Raw genomic sequence first — 20,236 nt, forward strand, 5'->3', positions numbered from 1 at the left:
AAAAAAATAATAATAATTAAACTTTGCAAAACCAGAATGTGGTACAGTTCTGGTTCATCTATGACACACATGGCAATTGTAACCCTAAGCATTCTCTGACAGTGTAAATCATACACTTCAGTCTTCACAAAAGCCTCTTATCTGCACTTTTAGCACACTTCACCCTCTTGAATTACTGATAAAGGCCGCAGTGGTCTGCCACTCTCACCATCACTAGATGTCACAAGCTGAATGAAAAGACATTTTGGTATTGACTCAGGAATTAAATGTACCAAACATCAGCTAAAAGCATCCTTTAGGAGACATTCCTGCTGCTATTTATTTCAGCGAAAATGGGAATTCACGTTGGCTAGCATGTTAGAGGATGTTTCACAATGGAGAAAAGCAGCACACTTGATGGAGAGCAACTGGTTGCAGTGCAGTAGATGTGTCAACGTGTATTTTTAAATGCATTTGTTTCAATTTAGACACATTATCAGCATGTAATTGGGTTGTGTGATATAAGAAGCTGTGGATTTGCTGTTTTTAAGTATTTAAGCTGAGTTTAAATACTGTTAACCTTTGGAGGACTGTATAGTGTTTGATTAAGAATTGTGCTATGCTTTATAGATAGTTGGCATCACCTCAGCTTCCTGTTCTTATCAGCAGTTTTCCAAATGACGTAACATGTTTAACATTTGAAATGAAACTTAATGAGCTGTCTTTGTATGGATGGCATCTGCTACTGCATTTTTCACTAATTTTTTTCATTCTAAGGTCAACAAGCTTTTAAACGATGCTTGTTTTCAAACTGATAGAATCTTGACACTCAGCTTCATTGAAGATAAATGAATGTGTGCTTCACACTTACACTGAATTCTAATGGTCCTGGAAAAAAACATTTAAAGACAAGAAATCAATCATTATGCGTGAGACAATTTTTGAACTGTAGATGAGAATGTGTTTAAGATATAGATACGCTTGTGTTTAAGAAGAAACTGTTGTAGCATAATCTGCTGCAATACAATTACAGGCTTGCAATTACTTAAATCAGGGCTAGAAGCATTGAGATACTATTATACTTTTTATTATTTTGAATTAGTTTTTATTAGTATTTTAATTTTAGTTAAAGTTTTAGCATTTTGTCATATTTATTAATTTGTTTTAATGTTTACATAGTTTTAATTCATTTTTTATTTCAGTTTTAATTAGTTTAGTACAACATTTTTTTCTCACCGGATAGATATGTAAAATAAAATGTGAGATTAACAAATTTCCACTTTTCTCAAAGAATTGGACTCTGCTTAAAGCAAATATGTAAAACTGGGTCTAAAATAAGATAGAAGACTTTCCCTGCAAAGTTATCAGCACGTCTCTAAAAAAACTTTATACCTAAAAGATCAACTCATTATAACACAATTGCTTTTAAGTACAAAAAATATTATTGCTTTCAATTGCAGTTGCTCACCTTTGTCAAGAAAATGGCCGTTAGGAAACAAACGAGGAGTTTCACAGCTGGAGATGTGCATGCGTCATGATAATGAGCTTTTATTGCAGCACGCAGCATTCCTGATGCAAAACTATGCCTTCTTGTTTGCTGCAAAAAAGGAACATGTTTTGATATAATGAAAAGATTTAGATTCGTATTTTGATAAAAGTGTTCTCTTAGGTAATTTTTTTGCTAAAAGTTGAGTTGCTTTTTTGCACTTGAATTCAGTCATTTCATCACACAGTAGGAAACAAACACTTGAGGCAGCAGAATGTGTGTGTGGAGAAAGTTTTCCACACAGATTATAAGAGCTACTCACTTTCTGAAGAGCTAGTGCAGGAGCTCCATAGAGTACAGGTGCTGGTCATATAATTAGAATATCATCAAAAAGTTGATTTATTTCACTAATTCCATTCAAAAAGTGAAACTAGTATATTATATTCATTCATTACACACAGACTGATATATTTCAAATGTTTATTTCTTTTAATTTTGATGATTAGAGCTTACAGCTCATGAAAGTCAAAAATTAGTATAACCACAATATTTTATAATATTACTTAAGACCAATACAAAGAAAGGATTTTTAGAAATCTTGGCCAACTGAAAAGTATGAAAATGAAAAGTATGAGCATGTACAGCACTCAATACTTAGTTGGGGCTCCTTTTGCCTGAATTACTGCAGCAATGTGGCGTGGCATGGAGTCGATCAGTCTGTGGCACTGTTCAGGTGTTATGAGAGCCCAGGTTGCTCTGATAGTGGCCTTCAGCTCTTCTGCATTGTTAGGTCTGGTGTCTCTCATCTTCCTCTTGACAATACCCCATAGATACTCTATGGGGTTCAGGTCAGGCGAGTTTGCTGGGCAATCAAGCACAGTAACACTATGGTCATTGAACCAGCTTTTGGTACCTTTGGCAGTGTGGGCAGGTGCCAAGTCCTGCTGGAAAATGAAATCAGCATCTCCATAAAGCTTGTCAACAGAAGGAAGCATGAAGTGCTCTAAAATTTCCAGGTAGATGGCTGCGTTGACTGTGGACTTCAGAAAACACAGTGGACCAACACCAGCAGATGACATGGCAGCCCAAATCATCACTGACTGTGGAAACTTCACACTGGACTTGAAGCAACATGGATTCTGTGCCTCTCCACTCTTCCTTCAGACTCTGGGACCTTGATTTCCAAATGAAATGTAAAATTTACTTTCATCTGAAAAGAGGACTTTGGACCACTGAGCAACAGTCCAGTTCTTTTCTCCACAGCCCAGGTAAGATGCTTCTGACGTTGTCTCTGGTTCAGAAGTGGCTTGGTAGCCCTTTTCCTGAAGACGTCTGAGCGTGGTGACTCTTGATGCACTGACTCCAGCTTCAGTTCTCTCCTTGTGAAGCTCTCCCAAGTGTTTGAATCGGCTTTGCTTGACTGTATTCTTAAGCTTGCGGTCATCCCTGTTGCTTGTGCACCTTTTCCTACCCAAATTCTTCCTTCCAGTCAACTTTGCATTTAATATGCTTTGATACAGCACTCTGTAAACAGCCACACCTTTCAGTAATGACCTTCTGTGACTTACCCTCTTTGTGGAGGGTGTCAATGTTCGTCTTCTGGATCATTGCCAAGTCAGCAGTCTTCCCCATTATTATGGTTTCAAAGAACAAGAGATACCCAGAATTTATACTGTAGGGATGGTCATTTATTCAAACTCTATAGAAATATTCTAATATTTTGAGATACTGATTTTTGACTTTCATGAGCTGAAATAAACATTTGAAATATATCAGTCTGTGTGTAATGAATGAATATAATATACAAGTTTCACTTTTTGAATGGAATTAGTGAAATAAAACAACTTTTTGATGATATTCTAATTATATGACCAGCACCTGTAGCTTTAGATTTTCTCAAGTCCTCTGACTGCAGCATTTGTTCACTCCATCTCCCATGAACACTCCCACCAACTCCCAAACCCCATAATGCACTTCTGTCCACCTCACTTACTCATGAAGAATAGATGTGAGACACCTATTGCTCAAGCACCATGACAACGTCCTTCATCTGTGTTCTGTATAACCCACTATATTTATAGCACTGTTCAGGTGTGAAATAAAAATGCTTAGTATCTTTCACTCACTTAGAGTTTCATGTTTCTCAGGTTGGTGAGTTGCTCTATCTGTATGGGCACCCATATGTGCAAGGCAATTGCTGTGTTCGAAATCACCCCCTGTACCCTCATTCACTATTCCCTATATTAGTCCACTAATATAGTGCAGTTGAAGGAGTGAATGAAAACGAGTGAATAAATTCGGATACTGAGTGTTGCTTTTGCAGTTTGTGCTTGCTGTTTAATTATCATTAGAAAGCTTAGCAAGCTGGCAGCTCCAGTAGTAATGAAAAGATTTATCTTGAACTTTGTTATGAAAACTAGCATGTATAAACCGCCATTAAAATATTTAATCGTCAATTATGAGACCTGTGTGATATTACACTGTAATCACATTGGACCAGTGACTTGGAAAATGTATAATTCAACTGCAGTCACCTTCTTCTTCACCATCTTTTGGCGAGATTCAGGAATTCATTCGGCACGACCCTCACTACGCATTTTGGGTATTCTTTAATGTTGAGTGTACATTGTACATTTGTTATTGCAGTGCATTATGGGACTGAATGAGTTTCGGTCGATAATGTTCACTATGGTTTCAGATACCGCTATAAATGGCTGTCCTCTCAAACAATACCCTAATTAAGGGTATATGTGGTGATTTTAGACACAGCCAATCATCTTTTTAAAAAAAATCAATAAATCAATTAACAAATCGATGCATAGTTTGAGAAAATAATAAATCAAACAAGCAATCAATTATAAAGTGGATAAATAGATGAAAGAATCAATCATTTGATAATCAAAAATAAATAAAATAAATGAATGAATGAATAAATACAGTCATGGCCAAAAATGACCCCCTTGCAATTCTGTCAGAAAATGCAACACTTCTCTCAGAAAATTGTTCCAATTGCAAATGTTGTGGTATTCACATGCGTATTGTTTTTGTTTGCAATGCAACGACACAAAAAAACTGAGAAGAAAAGTCAAACTTGATAAAATTTCACACAGAACTCAAAAATGGACTGGACAAAATTATTGGCACCTTGTCAAAATTGTAAGAAATAATTGCTTTTCAAGCATGTTATGCTCCTGTAATTTGTATTTAGTCACAGTTGTGGCAAGTAACAGGTGTGGGCAATATAGTAATCACACTTGCAACCAGTTAATGGAGAAAAGTTGACTCAACGGCTGTTTCTCAATTCCAAGAATGCAGATAACAGACTTGTGTTCTCGTGGAGACCAGTCTTGCAAGGATTCCTCGGAAGAATGAGCTCGGAAGGACGCGAGGACACAGAACACATCCTTGTGAGAATTGAGACGTACTGCGTTCTTGCTTAAATGACCGCATAGTCTCAGCAAGCAGCGGCCAATGAACAATAAATATAACACAACATTACAAACAAATGTCATAACTTATTAAAACATTTCATACTATTATAGATATTATTTTCATATAATTGTATATTGTATTATTTTACAGCGTTATTTTTAACTATGACTATGTTAAGATTCATTTTAATATGCCAATAAAAATAATGCAGACTTTCTCGGGGTCTTACCACTTTATTGATATGGACCAAAACAAAACGATAAATGTTTACTTTCAACTTCAAGAGCCGCCAAGTATTTGCGAGATCGAGTTTAAAGCTTACAGGCTTCCGTACACCGGCCACCTGCAGCGTCTTCTGGGATTTCTAACAGCTCGATTCTCTCAAGTCTGCACTCGATGCATCCTCAATATCAAGAACACATCCGGGCACTTTCATGCATCCTCTGTTCTCGCGTTCTTGAGAATTGGAACTGAACTTCAACAGTTGATGATGACGTACAACGAGAACACAAGGACGCAAGATCACTGAAGAACGCATATTGAGAAACAGCCAACCTTTTTGTTGTGTGTCACACTGAACATGGAGAAAAGAAAGAAGTGTAAAGAGTTGTCTGTGGATTTGAGAGAAAAAATTGTGGAAAAACATGGACAATCTCAAGGCTACAAGTCTATCTCCACAGATCTTAATGTTCCTGTGTCCACTGTGCGCAATATCATCAAGAGGATTACAGCCCATGGCACTGTAGCTAACCTCCCTGGATGTGGATGGAAGAGCAAAATTAATGAATAATTATAACGAAGGATTGTTCGAATGGTGGATAAAGAACCGTGATTAACTTCCAAACAAATTCAAGCTGATCTGCAGACACAGGGTACAACAGTGTCAGCTTGCGCTATCCATCGCCATCTGAATGAAAAGGGACGCTATGGCAGGAGACCCAGGAGGACACCACTGGAGTTTGCCAAAATTTATGTGACAAAACCACAATCCTTCTGGGAGAACGTACTGTGGACAGATGAGACAAAAGTAGAGCTTTTTGGTTAAGGACATCATGGCACTGTTTACAGAAAAATAAATGAGGCCTTCAAAGAAAAGAACACAGTCTCTACAGTCAAACATGGTGGAGGTTCAAAGATGTTTTGGGGTTGCTTTGCTGCTTCTGGCACTGGATGCCTTGACTGTGTGAACGGTATCATGAAATCTGATGATTACCAAAGAATTTTGGGGTGCAACGTAGTGGCCAGTGTCAGAAAGCTGCGGCTCCACCAGAGGTCATGGTCTTCCAGCAGGACAATGACCGAAACACACTTCAAAAAGCACTCAGAAATGGTTACAAACAAAGTGCTGGAGAGTTCTGAAACAACCAGCAATGAGTCCAGATCTGAATCCCATAGAACACCTGTGGAGAGATCTCAAAACAGCAGTTGGGAGAAGGCATCCTTCAAATATGAATGACCTGGAGAAGTTTGCAAAAAAAGAGTGGTGCAAAATTCCAGTAGAGAGGTATAAGAAACTCATTCATGGTTACAGCAAGCGACTGAGTTATTTTTTCCAAAGGGGGTGCTACCAAATATTAAGTTAAGGGTGCCAATAATTTTGTCCAGTGCATTTTTTGGGTTCTCTGTGGAATTGTATCTGATTTGACTCCTCTGGTTTTTTTTGTTGTTGTTCCAATGCAAACGAAAAATAAATAAACATGTGAGTACCAAAACATTTGCAACTGCAATAATTTCCTGAGAGAAGTTTTCTGACCAAATTGCAAAGGTGCCGATATTTTTGGCCATGACTGTAAATGTAGAATTTCTGATAAAACTGAATAACTATGGGCCCTATCATACACCAGGTGCAATGCGGCGCCAGGTGCGACGCAAGTGTTTGCTGCTAGTTTAAGCCTAACGCAGTTATCATTTTCACATCCTGCACCACGTTGTTTAAATATCAAATGCATTTGCGCCCATTTGTGTGCCTATGGCCGTGCTGGTCTGAAAATGAGGTGTGTTCAGGCGCATTGTTGGTGCGTTGCTATTTTGAGAGAACTGAAATAGACTACGCTATTGACCAACTAAAACCTGGTCTAAAGTCAATGGCACACTATTTTTTTGTTATTTAAAGAGCGCATTAGTAACATGAACAATAGGCGGGTCCACAACGCATGTACACTTTGCTCATTACACGCACAGGGACGCGCAGCAGCACACAAACATGCCAAATATAAAAAATTTAAGGATTACAATGTAAAATATTATTGTATAGGTGTCACAGCTCACGGGGAGCACGGGAACCAGGAGACGAGGAATTCACAAACGGAGAGCATTTAATTCAAACGGGAACACAGATCACAGGCAGGGTAGACACTCAAAGACCAACAAACATGAACTGAATGTGGAGCCGCTGGGTCAACGGGCCGAGGCGGAGTCCGGGCCGAGGAGGCTGGAGGCGGAGGTGAGGGATACTCCAGCCCCGGCGACACTGGAGGATGGCAGTCCCGTGGGGCTCGCACCGCATTGATGGTGGGCTGAGGGCGAGTAGAGGGGCTGCCAGACGACAGCGGTGGAGGAGGCAGGAGCGGTTGGGAGGGTGGGTATTTTCGAGGAGCGGGCAATGGAAGGCATTTGAGGAGCGGGCACTGGAGGGCATTTTCGAGGAGCAGGCACTGGACGATCTGAAGCCCTCTCAGGGTTGAATAAGGGAACCAAGGACGAAGGAGGGCTGGACGGGATTAGCGGGGATGACGAAGAGAGGAGAGGGGGCAGTTCGAATTCCAGTTCAGTCTCCCAGTCAATTAAATCCTCCTCCATGTCCAGCAGCCCCAGATGGATAATCAGCTCATCCTCAGCCACGGTGCAGGGGGCGGAGCTCCACTCCACGCTCACACCGTCAACGGCTGGCTCCCTCGTGGTGGGCACTGTCACCGGCTCTCGCACCTGATCTGACGGGTTGGGCTCAACTTCCGGGACGATCTTCCGCTCAGTCGCTCAGCTTCGCGCTGGCTCGCAGATCGCGGCGGGAAATGGCTCGCCGTCATCGGTGGGCTTGGACTGATGCTCCGCACCGCTGGGAGTTGATGGGCTGGGCTCTGGGTCTGGAGTGGATCTGGCGAGATCATCCTCGGGAGAGACGGTGAGGGGTGATCCGTTTCTCACCAGAATCCACTCCACAAAGGCGGTGAAATCCTCTCGAGGACCATCCTCGGACGACAGCGCTCTGCACGCGGTGTTCAAGCTTGCGTTGTAGAAAGAGCAGAGCGCGCCGTCCGGGTAGCTGGTGGCACTAGCTAAACACAGGAGCAGTCTTGTGTGGTCCTCGAGAGATCTGTCCCCCTGCTCCAGCAGGAGGAGGAGGAATTCAGACCGGACGAGGGGATCCATAAGGACACAAAGGGAAAAAAACACTGAGATAAAAACGAGGAAACAAAACGGAGGGAAAACACGGAGGTTACTGTTTTGGTTGGTCTTTCTGTCACAGCTCACGGGGAGCACGGGAACCAGGAACGAGGAGACGAGGAATTCACAAACGGAGAGTATTTAATTCAAACGGGAACACAGATCACAGGCAGGGTAGACACTCAAAGACCGACAAACATGAACTGAATGGACTCGGGCTTATAATGACAGGATAATGAGGGAACTAAGGGGACACACCTGGAATCAAATTAACAATCAAGACGGGAAAAACTGGGTCACAGGGAACACATGGGGAGCAAGAACACAACAAAACAGTCCAGGGGCGTGACAATAGGCTACATAAATCTAAAAATGCCTACATGTCATAATGGATAGTCATTGCATGTATCAGAATTAGGCTACCTATTTGCTCACACACGAGCAGCTCTGTTTCCTCTCTGGAGACACGTTCAGTCTTTGCGCTTGCAAATTCCGCCGTGTAAATAGCGAATCCGCCATGGCGCGAGAGCAACTGGCTCTTAAAGGAAATGGGAGATGAGACTCTGATTGGTTATTTGCACATTATGCTCAAAACACACCCATTACTCATTAAAAGAATAGGGACGACCCTTTAAAGGATTATGCTAAAAACATGGTCTAAAAAGTGGATTTGGAAAAGTGGTTTTGGACACGCCTTAAATGCATATACGTATATTAATAAATTAGTTTTTGATTATAAAATGTTTCATTTCACATGTTTATTATCTATAATCTATCTATTTATCTATCTGTCTGTCTTTCTGTCATTCATTCATCCATTCATCCATCCATCCATCCATCCACATCCATTCATCCATTCAGCTGGTTTGGTCTTGTCTAGACTGTTTTGTTGACATATTTTCTGTGCCTATAAAGGTTGTGTTAGTGTGAAGTCATTTAAACAGCTGCTGGAAACACCCCCGAACACTAGTGTCATGCTTTGGTCATATACAAACGTTTTATAATAACAAAACCTGACATGTTGTTATTACATAGTGGTCGAGGGTCCTCAGTGTTATGGAGCGGCAGAAAAATCCCCCAAATCTTCTCTTATCTAAATTCTTGGTGTGACAGAGAGCAGATGTGTATGCAGGAAGTTTATGGTTGTCTCTGGGGTGGTCATTTATGACTCTGCTCTGCATAGTCTGCTGACTGATTAACTTGGGGTTTTTACTTACAGCCGTAGTGTGAGTGTGCAACAGATGTATTTCCTGTTTATTCAGGTTTTCTATGCTCTTCGCCTTCCCTCTTTGCTCATAAATAGTATAGCTCTGAGCTTCTTGCCAGCAACAATATTTTTGTGGTCAGCAGAGTACATAACAAGCCCACGATCACTCCAAATACCTGTAAAGATACCTGCACTAGATAGACCGGCAGCCCTCGCGTGAGTCCAAAATTACGGAGAGCCTAACTGAGGGAATCTTGAGTGCGCAGAATTAGGGAAACAGCTGTAGTTGAGGTTGGCTTTTGATTTTCAAGTGATTGTGCTGTGACCACAAGATGGGTTGATCAGTGTTTCTGTTGTTTTACTTTCAATGTCATTGGCCTTGTTTTGTTAGCTTCCCTTGTGAGTTTTGGAGACATGAGATTTATCGGAATCAGTCCAGTTAACCATCCAGCAGAAATCAAGTTTAGTTTGGGCCTCATGTCTTTAGTAGAAGTTCATTTATGTATTTATTTTATTATTTATTTAATAATTTTAATGCTAAATGGAACCTTGCAGAGAATGAAAAAAACAACAACCTGCAACTCTTTCTTTTAGAAATAATAAATGACAGCAAGCAAGATTATGCATTAAAATGTTTATTTTTATTTTTATTTTTTCTGTGGAGACATGTGGGAGTGCATGCTCACCCTCAAAATGTACATTTGTCAGATCATCTAAGAAATTAGAGGACAAAAACATTAACTAAAGTAATGGAGTGGCCTTGATGCTCTGGTCCATGATTTCAGTATTAATGAAAAAACATCTCTGTGTGGGCAAGAGAAAATCTTCAGCCTTGAGAATGAAAACTGAATGAATAAATACTCAAAATTACAAAAAGGAATCGTCTGCAAGACGAGGCCCATATCCCACCTCAATAGCAGCAAAAGTGTTTTGCAATACAATATGAAAACAATAAATACATTGTACTTATTTTTGATGTAAGTAGTAGTTACGGCCACCTAATATAAAGTGGAACCAACATTTTTATTTAAAAACATTACTGATTGCACTTTTACTCAAAAACAGTATGAAAGGAGTTGCTTGAAAAAGACTGGACCCCAAACTAACCACAGAAGTAGGAAGGTTTTTTTTTTCTTTCTTTTATCAGATAAAGTTTTTCAAGTGCTCATTGTTAATCACATTTATGGTTATAGAGCTGTTTCCTCTTGATTAAGGTCTGACTAACGGAGACTGTAATGTTAATTGCCGGTTATAAGACCCTTCATATTTGATAGATGGTTGATTTATACTTGATATACGGACATTGGTCAATAACAGTTTTTTTTTTTTTTTTATTTCAACATTTTTAAATGGTCTTTAATTTAACTTTTTTCGTGTTGTTTTTTCAGATTAATTTAATATATTGGTGTGTGTGTGTGTGTGTGTGTGTGTGTCTGTCTGTCTGTCTGTCTTTGAATTCATGACCAGTCATGAAAGTAGAAATACAAGTATTTCTATCCAGTGTTCATTTAAACATATTTCAATCACAGTTCATGAAGAGGACAGTGACACCACAGGACAATTACCACCTTTACTTGATATTGCTCAGAAATTAAAACAATTCAAACAGATAACTGTTGCTGTTGACAAAATCAATGTCCATCTAAATGTTGAAAATATAAAAGAAGAAAATTAGCCTTTTCTTTGAGGAGTAAAATTGCATGACATGTCAACTGTCTATGTGCACTTTAACTTGAAAGGCAATGAAATGTAACTTGATGTAATCCCAATGTAATTTGATATTTCTGTTCTCATAGTACTTATAAGAAATAGTTCACTGGCAGCACATTACTGCTGCCAAAACACTGTTAAATATTCCCAAATAGTCATGATTTTGAAATATGCAGTGTGCCGTGGCTTCTCTGCCGTAAGCAAAGTAATAAACTGAATTGTCAGTGGATGCATAAAACTGGAGTTTATAAATACTGCAGATCATCCATATAGATGGCTTATGGCCTGTTTGTATTTTCTCTCACCAAAAGTGAAGCATCAATCCAGAAAGTATTTTAACATCCAAACAATTACACACATCACCTTTAAGTTGTAACAGAACCTGTGTTCCTCTGCCAGCTACACACACACTACGCTAGACAGTTTTAGGGAACATCTGCTTGCCAATTTGCCATTTGTTACTTTCTCACTATGTGCAGAATCTGCTGCTGCTGTCTGCACTTACACTAACAGGCTTGAGCAGAGCGGTGCTGTTATCTGGCTCAGGAACGAGCGTAGCAGATTTATCCCAGAGGTCAGCAGATGTTCCGATAAGTCAGCTGAGGCACAGGACTTCATTATTCAGCTCAGCTGTGTGTGTGTATCAGCCCTGCGTGCTGTGTTTAGTGGTATTATTTGAGGATTTGAGCTGGATCAAAGCATGCACAGACCTACTGTCTTATTATTTTGATACTGACAAACTAAACAGTTAATATGTAAGGGATAATGTGCATCCAGCTGGCCATTATCGTAAAAATAAACTGATCAATTCTTGTACCACCCTGAAGGGATTTATTTTGCAAAAATGACCTGCTGACTATATTTTATCTTGCTTATTTTACATCTACTTTCCAAAAAAGGGGTTATAAAATGTTAATTTGGGTTGAATTATCTTATTTATAAGAAACTACAGAATGATATGAGAGGAATGAGCAAAATAAATTGGTCCATTATGTGGTTTAGTCACCATTATATTAAACTGTAGAATGCCGCGTTTGACCAATCAGAATCAAGGAGTCAACTAGTTAATTCTCTCAATTAACTAGTTGCTTATTAGCATGCCTATTACTATATTGGATGTTTATTAATGCTTACAAAGCACCATATTCCACATGACCATATTCTACATCCCTAATCCTGACCAATACCTAAACTTAACACCTTATTAACTATTAAGCAGCTAATTAGGAGTTTTTTTAGGCAAAATTCATAGTTAATGGTTTGTTAATTGCGAGGATTGGATCTTAAAATAAAGCTGAAAATGACTGATTGGTGATTATGTAATCAATACAACCTCAAGAATATCATATTAATTTGATTGTCTAATAGTAATGCAAATAAAGACCAGATTATCCTCAATGAAAACAGCATGTATTTTTAATGTATTTTTGTAATATTAAAGGGTTAGTTCACCCAAAAATGAAAATTAGCCAGTGCTTTACTCAACCTCGAGGCATCATAGGTGTATATGACTTTCTTCTTTCAGACGAATCCAATCAGATTTATATTAAAAATTGTACTGGCTATTCCAAGTGTTATCATTGCAGTCGGCGGGTGTTTCTGTTCAACAATCCACAAGACGTCAAATAAAGCATGCGCATCCATAATAAAACGTGCCTCACATGGCTCCAGGGCATGAATAACGGCCTCCTGTAGCGAATCCATGCGTTTTTGTAAGAAAAATATCCATATTTAAAACGTAATAAACACTTTTCTCTCACTTCCGCTATCTGCCATACGCAGAAGCCGTTCCAGCGGATGACGTAGGGCATAGGCGTCGAGCGTGCACACCTCTAAGGTATACTAGTCTGGCGAGTTTGTTTACAGGAGTTTGTTTACAGGAGCAAATTAGGCAAAGTTTCCTTACTTTAGCAAAGGAAAACCAATCTCCTCTTGGCTTATATCGAAATCCTCCGACATCGGTTTGTGTTTCTTATTCATGACCGGCATTCTGTTTTGTTCTCCCTCCGCGTTCGTCACTAATCACGCAGCACCGACATCCTATGTCATTCGCCGGAATGGCTTCCGCTTATGACAGATAGATAAAGTGAGAGAGTTAGATGAAGTTAGAGAGAAGTGTTTATTACGTTTGAAATATGGATATTTTTCTTACAAAAACGCATGGATTCGCTACAGGAGGCCGTTATTCACCCCCCAGAGCCGTGTGAGGCACATTTTATTATGGATGCACATGCTTTATTTGACGTCTTGTGGACTGTTGAACAGAAACACTAGTTTCTGGTTGAGTGGTTTCCAGAAACACTAGTTTCCACTGCAATGATAGAGCTTAGTAGAGCCAGGACAATTTTTAATATAACTCCGATTGGATTCATTTGAAAGAAGAAAGTCAAATACACCTAGGATGCCTCGAGGGTGAGTAAAACACAGGCTAATTTTCATTTTTGGGTGAACTAACCCTTTAATATTACAAAATTACATTAAAAATACATGCTGTTTTTATTGAGGATAATCTGGTCTTTATTTGCATTACTATTAGACAATCAAATTAATATGATATTCTTGAGGTTGTACTGATTATTGATTATCATTTTTGGTAGCCTGGTAATACCAAACTCTGCTACTTCGCTTTACTTCGTAGACAGTCTGTAAGGGCATAATTGACAAGCGTTTACTTTCTCGTGGGTGGGCGCTTGTCTGAAGTTTAAAATCATTGGTGTACCCGTAAGCCAATCACATAACGTTTGGTTATGACGTATGTTATTCGCCGACTCAGCCACCTCGAACTTCCGCTGTAAACACAGGTATGCAGCGAAAACAAAACCATCGAGCGAAATACCGGAGTGAAGATGGCTGTGAACGACTTTTGCAGATTATGTGAAGTAATCACACTCACACAATCACAGTTATCACCTTGCCGGACTTTGGCCTCCCCAGTTTCTCGCTGATGATCGGTAACAGTTGATAAATTAAACTTTTCCCAAAACCTGTCGGGAGTAGGGCCACAACATCACCTCCATTCAAAATGTGAACCAAACACTCTTCGTGTTCGGGCTTCAGTTGGCAAATGCCGGGAATATTCTCCACAACAGAGCGAATAGCATCCCGTGTCTCCATGTCTGCTGTCATTTTAGATTTCCCTCACCTAAACTACAATCTTAAATTCGGCGCTTAGCGTCTACGTCACGGCTCTCAGCCCGCCCTCTGTTCATTGATTGGCCCGGCTGCTGCGGAGCCGGAGATAAACTGGGAGATGGTTTGCTATATCAGACTGAGTACAGAAGCAAACTGAAATTGAGCGGAAGTACGAAGTCTGACGTAGTCAGGCTACATTTTTGGGTGAACTAACCCTTTAAGACTTTGTGAAACTAATAAAAATGTTTTATTTTCAGAGATTTAATGTATATAAAAAGTCCTAAGACTTTTTTAAATTTATTTTTTTATTTAATTTATTATGCAGTGAACCAGGTCTCTAATCTGATCTGATCTCTAAAATTGCAGTACTTTTTTCCTTGTGTGCTTCCCATTTGGTGTGTAAATGAGACGCTGTGTGGTTGATGTTCGGTCGCCAAGGTCTAGGTCTGAGTCACCATGCTCATTGTTTAAGGAACAAACCCTCGCCCTTCTGTCTCTTGCTCTCAAATGCCACTGCATGGCTGACATTAAATAAATAGATCAATACCACCCATAAAGACTGTTTTAAGATTCTTAGGAAGAATATACTCTTTTATCAAAGCTAAAAGAGAAGTGTTGACTGCAGAGACACTTTCACAGACTGACTTCTTTAGTGTTACTAAGGTCTGTCTCCTTTGCTGGGAAAAAAAAAGAAACATCTTAAACTACTCAGAGTGGTTTTCTAGTCTCCAAAGCTGGTCTTGTTTATTGGTTTTCAAGGGTTACCAACTAAACTAGTTAAACACTTGTTTGGCCAAGCTGGGAGACCAGCTAGATCATCTTAAACCAGCGTAGGCTAGACTTATCCAGTGAGAGGTGGATTACAAGCTCATGTTTTTGGAAATAAGCTGTTTGAGAAAAAAAGTGTAAAAACACAAGGCTTGGACCAGCTAATGACCAGCTTAGATCCACTATCATGTTCCAAAACACAGCAATCCAGCCTAAGCTGGATTTTGCAGCAGGGAATCCACTTACATAGTTGAACTCTCGCAAATAATTTGAGCATAAACACAAATATGTGAAGCTGAGTGTCCGCACTTTGCCAGGAATGCATGAGCGATCGCCCCGATGCCTGACCCTCCACTTTATTGGGTCGCTTTCACACGCAATGGACCCTGCACCTGATGAGTACGCCAATGCAGAGTAAGGAGGAATGTGCCTCCATTATCTAATATAACTCTGAGAGGAAATATTTGTGGAAATTTGGCAGATTTATTATCAGACAAATAGCACACTGTTATTGTAATTTAGGGAAATCACTGTAAACAACCTCTAAATGGCTTCTTTGTCCTCAGATGGAGAAGCTCTATAGAAACTTATCTAATGTAAACCAGCATTTTATTATTTGTTTCCAGGAACCAAATGATGTTAACAACCTTGACAAGTACACTTTAGACTAAGAAGGCAATTATTAACTGAAGATAACTACTGTTGTTCAGTGTGTTTTTTGTGTACTCTTCCTTTCCACTCCTGCTTTTACAGTGTTTTAAGCCACAGGAGGTCAGATGATGCAATAAAAAGTGTGATGGAATCTTCTGCTGGTGGGGATTATAGGTGCACGCATGGCTGATGATGGCAGTGAAGCAGCCTCTCACTGAGCTGACCCTATTATCCATGCACCAAAGTACCGTAGAGTGACAGCTGAAACTGAGTAAAAATAGCACTCACATTTTCAGCATCATTTCTGCTCCTCTTCTCCTAAACATTTATCATAAATTGCAGCTCCATCATTTTAATATTATTGACAGTGTCACAGAGCAGGTAGACTTCATTACACAGCTTCTCTTCAAGATATTTAAAAACAGTGGTGTACTTTTTGTGGATTTTTACTTAAACTGTTTGTGATATGGCCAGTTGAATTCATCTAGATCTGAAAGAGCCCATGAAATCAACACTGACTTTTTCGTTTTTTCCCCTTTCCTTTCCAGTTTTTCCAGGTCCATGAAATCATTATATACTTTTGAAATGCCTATATATATATATATATATATGCTTCTCATGGACCCATACAATGAAAACATATAAGCCATATTTAGACTTTTTGAATAATTTGCATTTTATTTTTATGAATGTCCTACAGAATCTTTTCATTCTGCTCCATTTCCAGTCAAGCTGTAATTTTGTCAAAATATGCAAAACATGTGAAAATATTATTTGATACACAAAAAGTGAAATTAGCCTCTTAGAAAATGTTAACATTATAATTTACGCCATTGTCAATTCCATTACTGAATGCTGTTAAATATAACACTTCATTTGATATGTGGTAAAAATGACAGCAGTGAAAATCTAGAAAAAAAATTAAGTATGTATATCAGAATCAGAAAGAGCTTTTATTGCCAAGTATGCTTGCACATACAAGGAATTTGTTTTAGTGTCATAAGCTTCCATTTCACAGAGACAACAACGACACACAGACAATAAAAATAAGATGAGAATAAAAAATACACATATGTAAATATAAATAAAAAAAAAAATGAAAAAGAACAATAATTTGAAACATAAATTATTGTATATAGCCTACAGTTGTGCTATAGATGATAGAGTGCAATAGAATATATATATATATATAAATATAAGGTTATTGCACATTATTATTGCATAATTGGGGAGGGGGTTGGATTGCCTGGGGAAGAAACTGTTCTTGTGCCTGGCTGTCCTGGTAATTGGGGCTCTGTTGCACCGGCTAGATGGCAGAAGTTCGAAAAGGGGATGACTTGGATGTGAGGGATCCAGAGTGATTTTCCGAGCCCTTTTCCTCACTCTGGATGTATGCAGTTCTTGAAGGGTGGGCAGGGGGGCACCGATATACGTTCAGCAGTCCGAACCTTTCTCTGTAGTCTTCTGATCCCTGATTTTGTAGCTGAACCAAACCAGACAGTTATTGAAGTGCACAGGACCGACTCAATGACGGCTGAGTAGAACTGTTTCAGCAGCTCCTGTGGCAGGTTAAACTCCCTCAGCTGGCGAAGGAAGTACAACCTTTGTTGGGCTTTTTTTACAATGGAGTTGATGTGAGTGTCCCATTTCAGGTCCTGAGAGATGATGGATCCCTGGAACTTGAATGTCTCCTCTGAGAGTGCAGGGGGGTTTCTCCTGAAGTCCACGATCATCTCCACTGTTTTGAGCGTGTTGAGCTCCAGGTTGTTAAGACTGCACCAGACAGCCAGCTCAGTATATATTTGAGAAGGTATATATTTGAGACAACCCCAGTATATATTTGTATACATACAGAATACATTCAGCCTTAGTGAGCATAACAGACCTTTCAAAAACAAAAAAATCTCACCATCAAGGCATTGACTGGAAAATATTTATTTTATTTTTATTTATTTTCAGTGCTTCAATCCATGCTCAAGTGTGTTTTTGCCCAACAAGGTCTATAATACTTGGAGAAAACTTGGCTAGTATTTCCATTCATGTGAGAGGCAGTAGCTCACATAACTCAGCAGAAATACTTGAAATCAAACTCTTTCCATTTCTCACTAACCTGTTGTTCTAAGTCGCTGATCTCAGGTCTCTCACATTGAAATGCACAGACACACCTGTACCCACACACACACAAATGCAGGCCCACGCACAAACATACCAAACAGAAGCACGCTCAGATGCTAACTCAAGACAATAAACACTGCACACCCAAAGACCATGACACAATCACCCACACACATACAGCATTATTAACACTATAGGGACTCAGTCGGCCCTGTTCATTACATCCCTCTTCCCCAGCACCATGTCTTCATTGACCTTCTCAAGCTGTTCGTTGGACTTTCACGTTCTTATTGACCCGCAGGCTGTCTGCCACTGACTGTCAGCATGAATTCGTCATCAGCAGTGGACATCAGTGAGCAATCTGACGATTACTCACTGGCCCCAAGCGCCTTTTCTCCCCTACAGGCATGATATCATCTCCACAGTGCAACGACGATCTTTTGTCCGTGTGCCACTAGCGTATAGACGTACATTGGACTGTCAATAAGAATGGTGTATGGCAAGCTAAAAGTCTGATAAGTAGTTCAGTTGTGGATTTTTCAAGCAGTGGTTGATCTAATTCCCAGTAGACCTTCGCTGTAAATATTTAGCCAAAATAAGCCCCCATGAGGCTTCGCTGCCATCCATAAATATGCATATGAAATGAAAGCCTTACAAGATGAAAGCTGACACCTTAAAGTAATAGACTATCCTGAGAATAATATTGTGGTGAATCACTGAGACGAAAGAGATTGAAGCTTTGAAGGTTGTGTGCTGTGGTTGAACAACTGAAGTGTTCTCTCTCTCTGTCTCTTTTGCAGGTTGGTGCTGTTCAGATGTGTGACGTGGTAAATGAGATTGAGCTGGCAAGAGCGAGGTGCGAGAATAAAACAGCAGGAAACGTCACATCAGGTGATATTCACAAAACAACATTTCTCTGTGCCTTTTTCACAGTCAATAAACAATTTTGTATTGATGGCGAAAACAGATGTGACTGTAGATCACAGAGAGCTAATATGTGGTGTTGAGACAAGGCCAAAAACAAAAAGCACTTAAATTCATATCTAGAATGTGTTTGAATGAAAAAAAATCTAGTAGATCTAGTAAACTGCGGTTTCGTAGTAATAATAAATAAATAAAAATCCATTACTGAATACTGTTAAATACAACACTTCATTTGATATGTGGTGAAAATGACATAGCAGTGGAAAAAAGGTGTATATATTTGTATACATACAAAACTCTGTTATACTGAAATAAACCAATACTTTTATTCAGCATGGACGCATTAAATTTGTTAAAAGGAACAGTAAAGGCATTTGCAGTGTTACAAAATTAGGTATTTCAAACAAATGCTGAAAACTTTCTATTTATCAAAAATCTTGAAAAATAAAAATGTATTACAGTTTCCACAACAACATTAAGCCGAATTTGCTTAACATTGATAATAATAGCACCAAATAAACATATCAGAAGGATCATGTGACACTGAAGACTGGAGTAAACGGCGGTTGAAAATTCAGCCCCCCTCCCCCCAAAAAAAAAAGTAAATGTGTATTACTTAAAAAAAAATTACACATATATATATATTTTTTAACATATTTTTAGAATATTTAAAGGGATAGTTCACGCAAAAATTAAAATTCAGTCATTAATTACTCAAAGGCATGCGGCATGGTACTGTCATGAATGTGCATCAAAGGCTGGCACGAAAGAGAAGAAATTGTTGAATAAAGGCATTATTTTTGTTTTCTTTGTGCACAAAAAGTATTCTTGTAGCTTCGTAACATTACGGTTGAACGATTTCACATGGACTATAATGTCTTTACTACCTTTCTGGGCCTTGAACGTGGTAGTTACGTTGCTGTCTAAGCAGGGTCAGAGAGCTCCCGGATTTCATCAGAAATATCTTCATTTGTGTTCTGAAGATGAATGAAGGTCTAACAGGTTTGGAATGACATGAGGGTGAGTAATTAATGACAGAATTTTCATTTTTGGGTGAACTATCCCTTTAAGTATTAGAAGGTATTTGAATATAATATTAACAATAAAATGTAAAAAAGACACACACACACACACACACATACAGGTGCATCTCAATAAATTAGAATGTCGTGAAAAAAACTTTCATATATTTTAGATTCATTGCATGTAAAGTAAAACATTTATACGTTTTTTTGTTTTAATTTTTATGATTAGTGCTTACAGCTCATGAAAGTCAAAAATCAGTATCTCAAAATATTAGAATATTTACATTTGAGTTTCAATTAATGACCATCCCTACAGTATAAATTCCGGGTATCTCTTGTTCTTTGAAACCACAATAATGGAGAAGACTGCTGACTTGGCAATGATCCAGAAGACGAACATTGACGCCCTCCACAAAGTGGGTA

At 39.0% G+C, this 20,236-nt stretch overlaps 1 protein-coding gene across 3 annotated transcripts in view; it reads left to right on the forward strand.

Annotated features, from left to right (window-relative positions):
* vipr1b (vasoactive intestinal peptide receptor 1b) overlaps positions 1–20,236 on the forward strand; it is an 81,211-nt gene that overhangs the window by 1,399 nt on the left and 59,576 nt on the right. For 2 of the 3 annotated variants that reach the window (XR_009269066.1, XM_058765382.1), the window contains exon 2: positions 18,665–18,755. Coding sequence is in view for 2 of the 3 variants with exons in the window: in XM_058765382.1 (XP_058621365.1) it covers positions 18,665–18,755 (91 nt within the window). In the remaining variant the exon portion in view is untranslated. Of the gene's footprint in view, positions 1–17,421; positions 17,560–18,664; positions 18,756–20,236 lie in introns of those variants that run through there. The other variant, XM_058765383.1, reaches the window with a different exon arrangement.

Source organism: Onychostoma macrolepis, chromosome 24, assembly GCF_012432095.1.
Source record: "Onychostoma macrolepis isolate SWU-2019 chromosome 24, ASM1243209v1, whole genome shotgun sequence".
NCBI classification, from domain to species: Eukaryota; Metazoa; Chordata; class Actinopteri; order Cypriniformes; family Cyprinidae; genus Onychostoma; species Onychostoma macrolepis.